Source organism: Ovis aries, chromosome 4, assembly GCF_016772045.2.
Source record: "Ovis aries strain OAR_USU_Benz2616 breed Rambouillet chromosome 4, ARS-UI_Ramb_v3.0, whole genome shotgun sequence".
In the NCBI taxonomy this organism is placed as follows: domain Eukaryota; kingdom Metazoa; phylum Chordata; class Mammalia; order Artiodactyla; family Bovidae; genus Ovis; species Ovis aries.
The window spans coordinates 10583557-10595635 of record NC_056057.1 but is presented as its reverse complement, the minus strand read 5'-3'; the positions used below and the strand labels follow the sequence as shown (position 1 = coordinate 10595635).

At 40.2% G+C, this 12079-nt stretch overlaps 1 protein-coding gene and 1 non-coding gene across 7 annotated transcripts in view; one reads left to right on the top strand and one right to left on the bottom strand.

Moving 5' to 3' along the window:
* Positions 1–12079, top strand: part of PEX1 (peroxisomal biogenesis factor 1) — a 70219-nt gene that overhangs the window by 28072 nt on the left and 30068 nt on the right. For all 6 annotated transcript variants that reach the window (XR_009600321.1, XR_009600320.1, XM_042249141.2 and 3 more), the window contains 4 exons: positions 3023–3146; positions 3378–3481; positions 4379–4461; positions 5618–5750. Coding sequence is in view for 4 of the 6 variants with exons in the window: in XM_042249141.2 (XP_042105075.1) it covers positions 3023–3146; positions 3378–3481; positions 4379–4461; positions 5618–5750 (444 nt within the window). In the remaining 2 variants the exon portion in view is untranslated. The remainder of the gene's footprint in view (positions 1–3022; positions 3147–3377; positions 3482–4378; positions 4462–5617; positions 5751–12079) is intronic.
* Positions 5902–5974, bottom strand: TRNAG-CCC (transfer RNA glycine (anticodon CCC)). The gene has a single exon. It is a non-coding gene; the product is annotated as a tRNA-Gly (tRNA).

The window sequence follows — 12079 nt, the reverse complement described above, 5'->3', positions numbered from 1 at the left end:
TCTTTGGGATTAGAAATGAGAACGGACCTTTTCCAGTCCTGTGGCCACTGCTGGGTTTTCCAGATTTGCTGACATATAGAGTGGAGCACTTTTAAGAGCATCATCTTTTAGAATTTGAAATAGGTCAGCTGGAATCCCATCACCTCCACTAGCTTCGTTGATAGTAGTGCTTCCTAAGGGCCATTTAACTTCACACTCCAGGAAGTCTGGCTCTCGCTGAGTGACAAGATTGTCTTGGTTACCCAGATCATTAAGAGCTTTTTTGTACAGTTCTTCTGTGTGTTCTTGCCACCTCTCCTAAATCTCTGTTTGTTTTTTCAAGCTTCTGGTTCTTTCTAAAATGTTTCTTGTGTCCTCTGTCTGTGCCACCATTCTTTTGTTGAGATCGTGAGTCATCTTTTACTCTAATTTCGCTGAATTCTTCCCCAGGCAGATTGCCTGTCTCTACTTCACTTCGTTGTTCTTCTGGGGGTTTATACCTGGTTTCTTTGTCCGGAATATGTTTCTCAGCTGGGTCATACTTATTAACGTTCCGTGTTTTTGTGCTCTCCCTCCCTCAGGCTATAGGATTGTGGTTCTTCTTGCTTCAGGCGTCTCCCCCTAGTTGGTGAGGTTGATCCAGGGGCGTGTGCAGACCTCCTGTTGGGAGAGACTGCTGCCTGCCCCCTGCCCCCAACTGCCCCCGTGAATGGATCTGGTCTTGTCTGTCTGTCTGCAGGGCTGTGTCACGGGGTGTGTTTGGAGGCAGCTGTTGGCTCAGGGAGGCATTTGGGCAGCCTGCCTGTTCTGAGCTGGGCTGTGCTTCCACCCTTGTGGTGGTTCTGGGGCGTCCCAGCGCTGGAGCCTGCAGGCTGTTGGGGGGGCCAGGCCTCCGGGAGCGCTCATGCCTGTGAACAGTGCCCGAGCCTCTGCCACCAGCGTCCTTGTCCTCACAGGGAGCACCAGCCAGTCCCCACCTCCCCAGGGAGCTGCCCACGGCCTGCAGGCAGTTCCAGCCCGGGTTTCCGTGGAGTCACCGTCTAGCCCTGCACCCTAGTGCACGTGAAGCCTTGCTGAGCGCCGGCATTGAAGCTGCACTGGCCTTCACAGACCAGAGTTGCTGATGGCTCCTCCTCCCGGTGCCAGACCCCCTGCCTGGGCCGCTGACACGGGGCCCAGAGCGCTCACTTCTGTGGCAGAACTTCTGCGATTCTATTATTTTCCAGTTTGTGGGTCTCCCACCCAGCGGGTATAGGATTTGATTATAGCACAGAAGCACCCCTCCTGCTGTCTTCTTGTAGCTTTTCTTCGCTTTGGATGTAGAATATCTCTTATGGTAGGTTCAGGTCTTTGTTGTAGGTGTTTGCATAGCAGTTAGTTGTGATTTAGCTCTTTTCTTGAGAAGAGGTGAGCTGAAGTCCTTTTACTCGCCCTCTTATCTCTGTCTTGTCTCTCAGTATCTTTTTAAAAACCATGCGAAGGAAATTTAACATTGTCCTGATAACTCCAGGATTTTCAGAGTCAGGTATTTTGCTGTCTGTATTGCATTGATATTCTTAAGTAATCTTTAAACATATAGGCCATAGTATAAAAGTTTCTGTAATATGGACCTTTTATGGCTCTTGACTTACAAAGTTTTGAGTTCTTTTTTTTTTTTTTAAGTTTATAGGAGCTCTGCTTTTAACGTGGTTATTGATCTTGATATTTTTTACAAAAACTAGGTCTTATGTACAAAACTAATTAGCCACTGCTCATTAGTTTTCTTGTTTTTTCCTCTCGTATTGGCAGTGGGATATTTCCTTTCCTGTCCCTAGTTATGTGCTTTGGTGGAAGCTGTGTGGCCTTGGCAGGTCTCTCTAGGCTGATTATATCATTTAGGACAGAAAGATGTTTGATTCTAGAGGAACTATGAGTTTCTTTCTGATTCTAAAAGTCTTGATTTTAAATAGTTTTCATTTTCATTTTATAACTTTCTCTAGGTCTTTAATCCAATTTTCCAATAATATACAAAGAAGTAACTGACTTATTTCTGTGATTTTTAAGAGTGGGAAAGTGATGCCTTTTCTTAGTTTAGCTTGCTTTTTTTAATGGTGAGCATATTCTAAACTGAGCTTAATCAGTGGATCTAATGAATGCAGAGAGATAACAGATACGAGTTGTTATATATGAGCTGTTAGATAATAGATATGGGAGTTGAAAAATGGTAGAAGTTTATTTTCCTAGGCAGATAGTGTCTTTCACATATGAATTTTGGTTAGTTCAAATATAAGAAGATTGTTTAAACTTAATAATATTAATCTAAAAGCTTCAAAAATTAGCAGTTTTTCTCAGAATTTCTTCATATCTTTTGAGCAGTTTATTAACACTCTACTTGTTGAATGTACCAGCCATCATAGAAAAAAAAGAAAGTGAGACTAACATACAGAGTTTGTTTTTCTCACGTGCGACGAAGGGTGGCGGTGCTCACAGGTGGCTAAAGCACGTAGGCATGGAGCCGGGCTCCTCTGACCGCTCTCTTCTTTCACCTTTAGCCTTTGTCTCTCCTCCGCTCACAGGCGAGGTATTTACGGTGGTAAGAGACATCACATCTGCATTCTGGGCAGCAGATGGAAAGGCGTCTTCTTGCAGGGTCTCTCCACCGTTCAGTTCAGGAGAGAAGGCCTTCTCTTGGATTCCTGATGGTAATGCGTTGGCCAGAGTGCAGCCACACACGTGCACACACAGCTCCAAGCTGGGAGCAGAGGGGCCTGCTCCCTGCCTGCAGAGTTTGCTTCACAGGAAGCAGGAGAGAATAGGGTTGGAATGGTTATCAAGTGAGCTGAATTATGCTCTGTGTATCACTGGGCATAGAAAAAAGGAGCATTTAAAACTTCGCCGCTTGTGTGACTTTTTCTTCAGGCTGCACTGTACTCATTGTACTATAATGGCAAATCCCAAACCTGTGCCTGTGACCATCACTTCACTGGCGAGATGAGGCGTTAAAATAAGAGTGTGAAGTTCAGGCCGTAGAACGTCATCACTGTTTCTTCCTTCCCTCTGGCAGTCTGAAGATGCAAGTGAAGAAGACGTGAAGTCTGTGTTCCGTTCATGGCTGCAGCAGTCTGCCGCTACCACGATCCCTCTGATAGTATCTGAGGAGGAATACATCAAACTGGAAATGAAAGATGGTAAGTATATTTTATTCGTTATTTTGATATTTTTCCTATTAAAGAAGTTGGAAATTTTTTCATTGTTTTTCCATCTTGTGATAGATATGAATAGGAAACCTAATAATGATAATTAAACAGCAGATTTTATATATCAAAGAATCCTTTTATTTAAATGTAAATAAATTTAAATTTTAAATTATTTCGTCTCAGCTTCAGTACTAACTGCATTTATCACTTTCTTTTTAATAGGGGTGAAGGAGTTTTCTCTGAATATAGTTCATTCTTGGGAAAAGGAAAAAGAAAAAACTATTTTTCTATTGAGTACCAATCTGCTGCAGAAGATGACAGTACAAGTAATTACATACTACTGAATATTTAATGATAATATTTTCACATGTGATTGACTCTAAAGTATGAATTTACTTGTTAAGGCCTTGCATCCTAAACTGCATTAGAAACTCAAATGATAAGAGTAAGGAATAACTTGATTTAAAATATTTTATTCTATAATCTCTTTAACTTACCTAAGCAAATGATTGGTTTATCCTAAATTTGAAATGGATGCTTCAGCAGAATTGTTCCAGGAATAGAGTTGATCATGTTAACTGGCCACTGGATCATGATTTTAAACTCTTCTAGTATGGGAACAAATGAAAACTTAGCTGAGGGCGGTAACTTTTTTTTTTATTCATATTTTTATTTGTAGTTTTGCTGCACAGCCCATATTATTTTGTCAATTCTTAAATTCTCAACTCTTCACAACTATTATCAGATTACTTTTCTTCCAGATATGTGTTTAAAGTACTCTTTTTAGAACATTATGTTTTGGTTAGGATATTTACTGTCATTATAGAACTGAAGATGAATTAAAGTCACTTAGAATTTCAGTGGTTCGAAACTAGATATTATTTCTTTACTTTGGTGAAATACAGTTTAAGGAATACCATTCAGAGACGATACAGATGGAAGATTGTAAAAAGAATTTGACAGAAATCAAAATTGCAAATAAAGGTATATCTCTAAACTGTATGAAGAAGACATTCTTTACTGCTCGTTAACTATAAATATTTATATTCCTTAGACGAGTAAATTATTATTGTCAGGGCTATTTTAAGTAATAAACTCTCATGCACAGTATATCCTTTCTCTCTGGTATAACAGAATCAGCAATTCAGTTTCCTGGAACCCAAGAAAAGCAGGCAAAAGGTATTATTGTGACATGTAAAATTGATTTTTCCTTGCTACTATAGGTCCTTCTAGATCCTATGGTAAAAGAAGAAAACAGTGAGGAAATTGACTTTATTCTTCCTTTTTTAAAGCTGAACTGCTTGGGGTAAGAAGTTACGGCCAAACTGGCCTGTTTAGACACGTTTAACATTACCTGTCTAAGGGCTTTTATGTGTAAATATTAAATTAGATGTCAGTGTCGTTGACAGGTCTTACTAATGTAATGGGAGATAGTTTCTTCAAGGATTGTTTCTGTTTTCACACCTGGCTTAGTAATTTGCCTTCTCTTCTTAGATAAACTGAAAGACTGAAACGTATTAGAAATTTTACTTTGAGATTTGATCTGTGAGAAGAGAGCCAACTAGATATGACCTGGATCATACATGCTTGAATAAAGCAATAATCTTTTGAGATTAACAAATTAGCTTTGAAAGTTAAATCCAAAGACATTAGTTGAGTGTTTAAAAATATTTCAAATTAAGTTATTCCTTCACTGTCTTATACATGTACTGATTGATGGGAATTATTTGTGTTTTCCTTAGCTTTTAAGACAAATTTGAAAAGAACCGCCTCAATTTCTTTAGCTCTTAATACAGTATAAGAATCTCACATAAATGTTACTTCTTAGAATTCATCACAGAGGCCTTTAATGGATGTAGTAGTACTGATTTGATTTTCTGTAATAGTATAATCTAGAAAGGTTTTAGTTAAAGGATTAAACTGCAGAGCAACAATAATCTGCTTTTTAAAGTAAATACTCTATAAAGTAAAAACTCTCAGACTAATTTTAATAATTTATGATATTTATTATCAGAAATAAACTGGCAGAATCAGGAAGTAGGTTGAAGTTCATGTTTGTGTAATCTTCAGATTGAAACTGGATTTCAAAGATGATGTTTAATAGGAAATAAGTCTTCAGTTATCCTAATATTTTAAAAGCACTCATGTATGATAATTTTGATTAACAAGCCAGAAATCATTTTGAGGGGGATATGTGTGTGTATTAAGACAAATCCCCTTAAGGATTCCTATTTGGACAGAATTTTTAGTTACTGCACATGTTTGAAGGTAGTAAAATTAGTTTTAAAATCTGTGACTCAGATTTGGCATTAAAACATTTTACTCTCAAGTAAGGGAAATTTTCCAAGCTTTTACTCTTTTTATAAATCATTAACTAGCCTGCAAAGGAAAATTTCCAAATTGTTTATAGCTAGATTTTATCCTGTTTTAGCGTTTGATCATGCAATTTACATGTTTTGCAGAGGAGTGAATTCCTTAGGCATCTCCTCCATGGAGCACATCACTCATAGCCTCCTGGGGCGCCCTCTGTCTCGGCAACTGGTGTCCCTTGTGGCAGGACTTAGAAATGGAGCCCTTTTACTCACGGGAGGAAAGGTATGTGGTTAAAATATGCTCATTTTCATTAATTAGCATATTTTTTACTAAAATTTAAAATAAGTATATGGCTGCACCTGGTCTTGGTTGCAGCCTGTAGGGTCTCTTTGTTGTGCCATACGACCTCTTAGTTGCAGCCTGTGGGATCGAGTTCCCTGACCAGGGATCAAACCTGGGCCCCCTACATTGGGAATGCAGAGTCTTAGCCACTGGACCATCAGGGAAGTAGCCGATTAGCCATTTTTAATTCCTCTCTCTTTGAGTTTTAATCATCTGTTATATAGGGTTGTTGATATGATAGATGGAAAGAATTTATTCATTCACTAATATTTTTGAGTGCCTGCTATGAGCTATTGAGAAAACAGTGTGGAATTAGGTGACGCTCTCCCTGCTGTTTTTCTTTTTCAGTTGATATGGTTGTATGAATTTTCTTTTTTATGATGTTGGTAGGGTGTTAAATAGGGATTCCCTGGTGACTCAGTAGTAAAAAGTCCACCTGTCAATGCAGGAGGCACAGGTTTGATCCCTGAGTTGGGAAGATCCCCAGGAGAAGAAAATGGCAACCTACTCCAGTATTCTTGCCTGGAAATCTCGTGGACAGAGGAGCCTGGCAGGCTTCAGCCCATGGGGTCGCAAAGGGTCAGACATGGCTTAGTGACTAAACGACAACAAAGCGTGTTAATGGGGCTGATTAATTTTGAAATGTTGAATCAGCCATGCAAGTCTGTAATAAATCCCACCTAGTAGTAGTGGTCTGTTTTTGTGAAGTGAAGTTGCTCAGTCGTGTCCGACTCTTTGCAACCCGTGGACTGTGGCCCACCAAGCTCCTCCATCCAGGGGATTCTCCAGGCAAGAATACTGAATGGGTTGCCATTTCCTTCTCCAGGGTATTCTTTTTATACCTTGCTGAGTTCTGTTTGCTGATATTCTGTTGAGGATTTTTGCGTGTAATTTCACGATCAATACTAGCCTGTAGTTCTGCCTTTGGTTTTGCTCTCAGAGTAATACTGGCCTCACAGAATGGGTTGAAAAGTGTTCCCTTCTGTTCTGATTTTTGGAAGAGAGTGTATAAAATTGATGTAAATTCTTTAAAATGCTTAGTAAAATCTCCACTGAAACCATCTGTGCCTAGAGATTTCTTTATATATTTTTTATAAATTCACAGTCTTTAATCATCTGTTTCATTTTGGCAGGTGTTTGGTAGTTTGTAGTTTTTGAAGAATGTGTTTGTTTCTTCTAAGTTGTCAAATTTGTGAGCATGAAGTTGCTTGTAGTATTCTCCAACTGTGCTTTTTTAAAAAATTTTTTATAGGAGTATAGTTGCTTTACTGGAGAAGGGAATGGCAGCCCACTCCAGTATTCTTGCCTGGAGAATCCCATGGACAGAGGAGCCTGGTGGGCTAGAGTCCACGGGGTCGCAAAGAGTTGGACACAGCTGAGTGCCTGACACTATAGCTGCTTGACAATGTTAGTTTCTACTGTACAGCAGAGTGAATCAGCTCTAGGTATACACACGTGCCCCTTCCCACTTGTGTGTGTCCCATTTAGGTCACCACGGAGCACTGAGTAGCATTCCCTGAGCTATACAGCAGTGTCCTTATTAGTTACGTACTTTGTGCATAGTATCAGTAGTATATATATGTCAATCCCAGTCTCCTAATTCATCCCACCACGCCTTCTCTCCTCACTCGATGTGCATAGGTTTGTCCTCTGTGTCTGGGTCTCTGTTTCTGCTTTGCAGATAAGATCATCTATACCATTTGTCTAGACTCCACATGTATGCATCACTGTGATATTTGTTCTCTTGGCTTCTCTCTGTGACAGTCTCTCAGTCCATTCACGCCTCTACAAAGGACCCAGTTTCATCCCTTTTTATGGCCGAGTAGTATTCCTCTGTGTGTGTGTGTGTGTGTGTGTGTCTGTGTCTGTGTCTGCGCACGCACGTGCCACATCTTTTTTTAACACCAGAAAACGTTTTGTATTGGGGTATAGCCGATCAACAATATTGTGACAGTTTCAGGCGGAAGGGCCTCAGCCATACGTGTATCCGTTCTCCCCCAAGCTCCCCTCCCGTCCAGGCTGCCGCGTGACACTGAGCAGGGTTCCTGGTGCTGTACAGTAGTGTTTCGTTGATTATTCATTTTAAATATAGTGGTGTGTACATGACCTTCCCAGAGTCCTTAACTGTCCCCGCCGCCGGCCACCACGAGTTCATTTTCTAAGGCGGTGAGTTTCTTTCCATTTCGTAATTTCATTTGTATCATTTCTTTTCAGATTCCATATACTAGGGATGTCATACGACATTCGCATCTCTACAGATGACCCGATTTTATTTTTATGGCTGAGTGATACTCCATTGTGTGTGTGTGTGTGTGTGCGCGTGTGTGTGTGTGTGCGTGTGTGTGTGTGCGTGCCACATCTTTGTCCATCCCTCTGATGGTCATTTAGCTGGCTTCCATGTGCTGGATATTGTAAATGGTGCTGCAGTGAATTGGGCTGCAAGTGTCTTTTTGAGTTATGTTTTTCTCTGGGTATATGCCCAGTAATGGGATTGCTGGGTCATATGGTAGCTCTGTTTTTAGTTTTTTTAAGGAACCTTCATACTGTTCTCCACGGTGGCTGTACCAGTTTATATTCCCAACAACAGCACATCTTACTGTGCTTTTCACAGATGGCAGATCTGTTATGTCCTGTTTCCTGATATTGGTAATTTGTGTCTTCTCTTGTTTTAATCTTTGCCAGTTTTACTAGAGGTTCCCGCTTTTTGAAGGGGCTTACAGTTTTCTTCTCTACCAACACAGTATTTTTTCCAGGGCTACAATGTGATTTTTGTGAGTCTTTGTGGGTTTTTTATTTCAATTCAAAATCATAAGGCTTTTTTATTTCTATTCAATTTTAACTCCAGCATAATAACTTTTTTCCTCTTACTACCCCAATTGCTTTCTTTTGATTTCTTACTTAAAATAGAGCAACTACTCCAGTAATCCAAGTTTCTACTTTAGTAAACTAGAAAGAGAAGAGCAAATTAAATCCAGTGTAAGCAGAAGAAATAATATGAATTGGAGTAGAAGCCATTGAAGTGAAAACAGGAAATCAGTAGAGAAAATCAGTGTGAAACCAAAGGCTTTTTTTTTTTTAAAGATCAGTAAAAATTGATAAACCCTTAGGCAGGCTAAGAAAAAAAAAAGAGGATACAAATTACTAGTATAAGAAATGAAAAAGAGGACATCACTACAGATCCCATAGACATTAAAAGGATGATAAAGCTCTCTGTTGACCTAGTGGGGTATAATGGGCAGGGGGTGGGGGCGAGGCTCAAGAGGGAGAGAATAAATGTGTGCTTAGAGCTGATTCATCTTGTAGGCAGAAACTGACACAACATGGTAAAGCAGTTATCCTCCAATTAAAAATAAATTTTAAAAATGGGGAATAAACAGTAATTGTAATAAACAGCTATTGCCCCTAAACATTTTTAGCTCTATGCCTAAAATTTGATAACCTAGATAAATAGACCACTTCCTTGAAAGACAAGGCTGCCAAAACTCACACAAGAAGAATAATGACAATATGAAATGGCTTACATCTATTAAAGAAACTGAGTCTGTGATTAATATCATTCTCAAACAGAAAGCACGCACCCAGATGGGTGCCCTGGGCACACACTACCAAACTCCCAAGGGAGAGATGGTCCCGGGTGGCTACAGTCTCTCCAGTGGGTGGGAGCAGAGGCAAATCCAGGCTACGGTGTGAGGCCAGCCTTCAGTTCAGTTCAGTCGCTCAGTCGTGTCCAACTCTTTGCAACCCCATGAACCGTAGCACGCCAGGCCTCCCTGTCCATCACCAACTCCCAGAGTTCACTCAAACTCATGTCCATCGAGTTGGTGATGCCATCCACCCATCTCATCCTCTGTCGTCCCCTTCTCCTCCTGCCCCCAATCCCTCTCAGCATTGGGGTCTTTTCCAATGAGTCAGCTCCTCGCATGAGGTGGCCAAAGTATCAGAGTTTCAGCTTTAGTATCAGTCCTTCCAGTGAACACTCAGGGCTGATCTCCTTCAGAATGGACTGGTTGGATCTCCTTGCAGTCCAAGGGACTCAAGAGTCTTCCCCAACACCACAGTTCAAAAACATCCATTCTTCGGCACTCAGCCTTCTTCACAGTCCAACTCTCACATCCATGTATGACCACTGGAAAAACCATAGCCTTGACTAGATTGACCTTTGTTGGCAAAGTAATGTCTCTGCTTTTTAATATGCTGTCTATGTTGGTCATAACTTTCCTTCCAAGGAGCAAGCGTCTTTTAGTTTCATGGCTGCAGTCACCATCCTCAGTGATTTTGGAGCCCAGAAAAATAAAGTCTGACACTATTTCCCCATCTATCTTCCATGAAGTGATAGGACCAGATGCCATGATCTTCGTTTTCTGAATGTTGAGCTTTAAGCCAACTTTTTCACTCTCCTCTTTCACTTTCATCAAGAGGCTTTTTAGTTCCTCTTCACTTTCTGCCATAAGGATGGTGTCATCTGCATATCTGTGGTTATTGATATTTCTCCTGGCAGTCTTGATTCCAGCTTGTGCTTCTCCTGGCCCAGCATTTCCCATGATGTACTCTGCATATAAGTTAAATAAGCAGCGTGACAATATACAGCCTTGACGTACTCCTTTTTGCCAGCATTACCTAATACCAAAATAGACAGGCATCACAAGAAAACTACCAACTAAGACCTATCATGAACACAGATGCAGAAATCCTTAACAAAATATTAGCAAATGTGATAAACTAATGTATAAAAAGAATTATATACCACAATCAAGTAGGGTTTATTCCAGATATGCAAGGCTGCTACAATATAGCAGTTACTCTAAATGTTCTCTAAATTACCTATGTCAAATTTCAAAATATATCATCATGGTAGAATATTATTTTAAAAAACAATGTCCTATTGACTGAGAAATCAGACCTCCACCATGTGACTTAGGGGTAGCACGGTTAATGGCACTAGTGGCAGAACTGAATCTGAGTCCCACTACTCTTATGTGCTTACGGCTGTGACTTGAGGCAGTTTTTCAGTTTCTAACCTTGCCTTTTAGGATCTCACGTAAGAGAAATAATACATATGAAAGGGCTTTGTAAACTGAAAAGTACTAAAATGTGAATTACTGTGAGAGAAAAGGCCTTCTGACTAAACCAAAAGTATAACAGGTGGGACATACAGTCCAGTATCCCTAATTTCTTTATTCTTTAGGGTCCACTGACTTTAAAAATAAATGCAATTCTGTAAACTATAATGATGGTACTATTGTTGAATGCCTGCTAAATTTCACACTTTACACAATAAGCTTGGCTAGTTTTCCTGTTCACAGTAATGAAAAGCAAAATATTAGAACTGAAAAGGGCTATTAAAAGCTAGGCAGGGACTTCCCTGGTTGTCCAGTGGATAAGACTCTGCACTTTTAATGCAGGGGGCCCCAGATTCGATCTGTGGTCAGGGGACTAGATCCCGCATGCCACAACTAAGACCTGGCTGAGCCTAAATAAATAAATAAAATACATATGTTTTTTAAAAAAAGCTGGTCAAAGCAACAATGGTAGTAGCCTAAGGGAGGAAGTCTATATTAAAATAATTATAGAAACCTAAGAGTTCGATCTTCTCGGGGGCACTTACAGCAATGTTTAGCAAAATTTTTAAATGTGTATACCCTTTGATATAGTATTAGCTCATAGAAATTTATTCTGAAGGTATAATCTGACAAACAAACATAAATGCATGAATATTTATTTTAGCTTTACTTATCATGGTTAAAAATTGGGAGTAACATAAATATATATCAGTTCAGTTCAGTTGCTCAGTCATGTCCGACTCTTTGCGACCCCATGAACCACAGTATGCCAGGCCTCCCTGTTCATCACCAACTCCTGGAGTCCACCCAAACCCATGTCCATTGAGTCGATGATGCCATCCAACCATCTCATCCTCCGTCGTCCCCTTCTCCTCTTGCACTCAATCTTTCCCAGCATCAGGGTCGTTTCAAATGAGTCAGCTCTTCGCATCAGGTAGCCAGAGTACTGGAGTTTCAGCTTCAACATCAGTCCCTCCAATGAACACCCAGGACTGATCTGCTTCAGAATAGACTGGTTGGATCTCCTTGCAGTCCAAGGGTCTCTCAAGAGTCTTCTCCAACATCACAGTTCAAAAGTATCAATTCTTCTGCAGTCAGCTTTGTTTACAGTCCAACTCTAACATCCATACATGACCACTGGAAAAACCATAGCCTTGACTAGACGGACCTTTGTTGGCAAAGTAATGTCTCTACTTTTTAATATGCTGT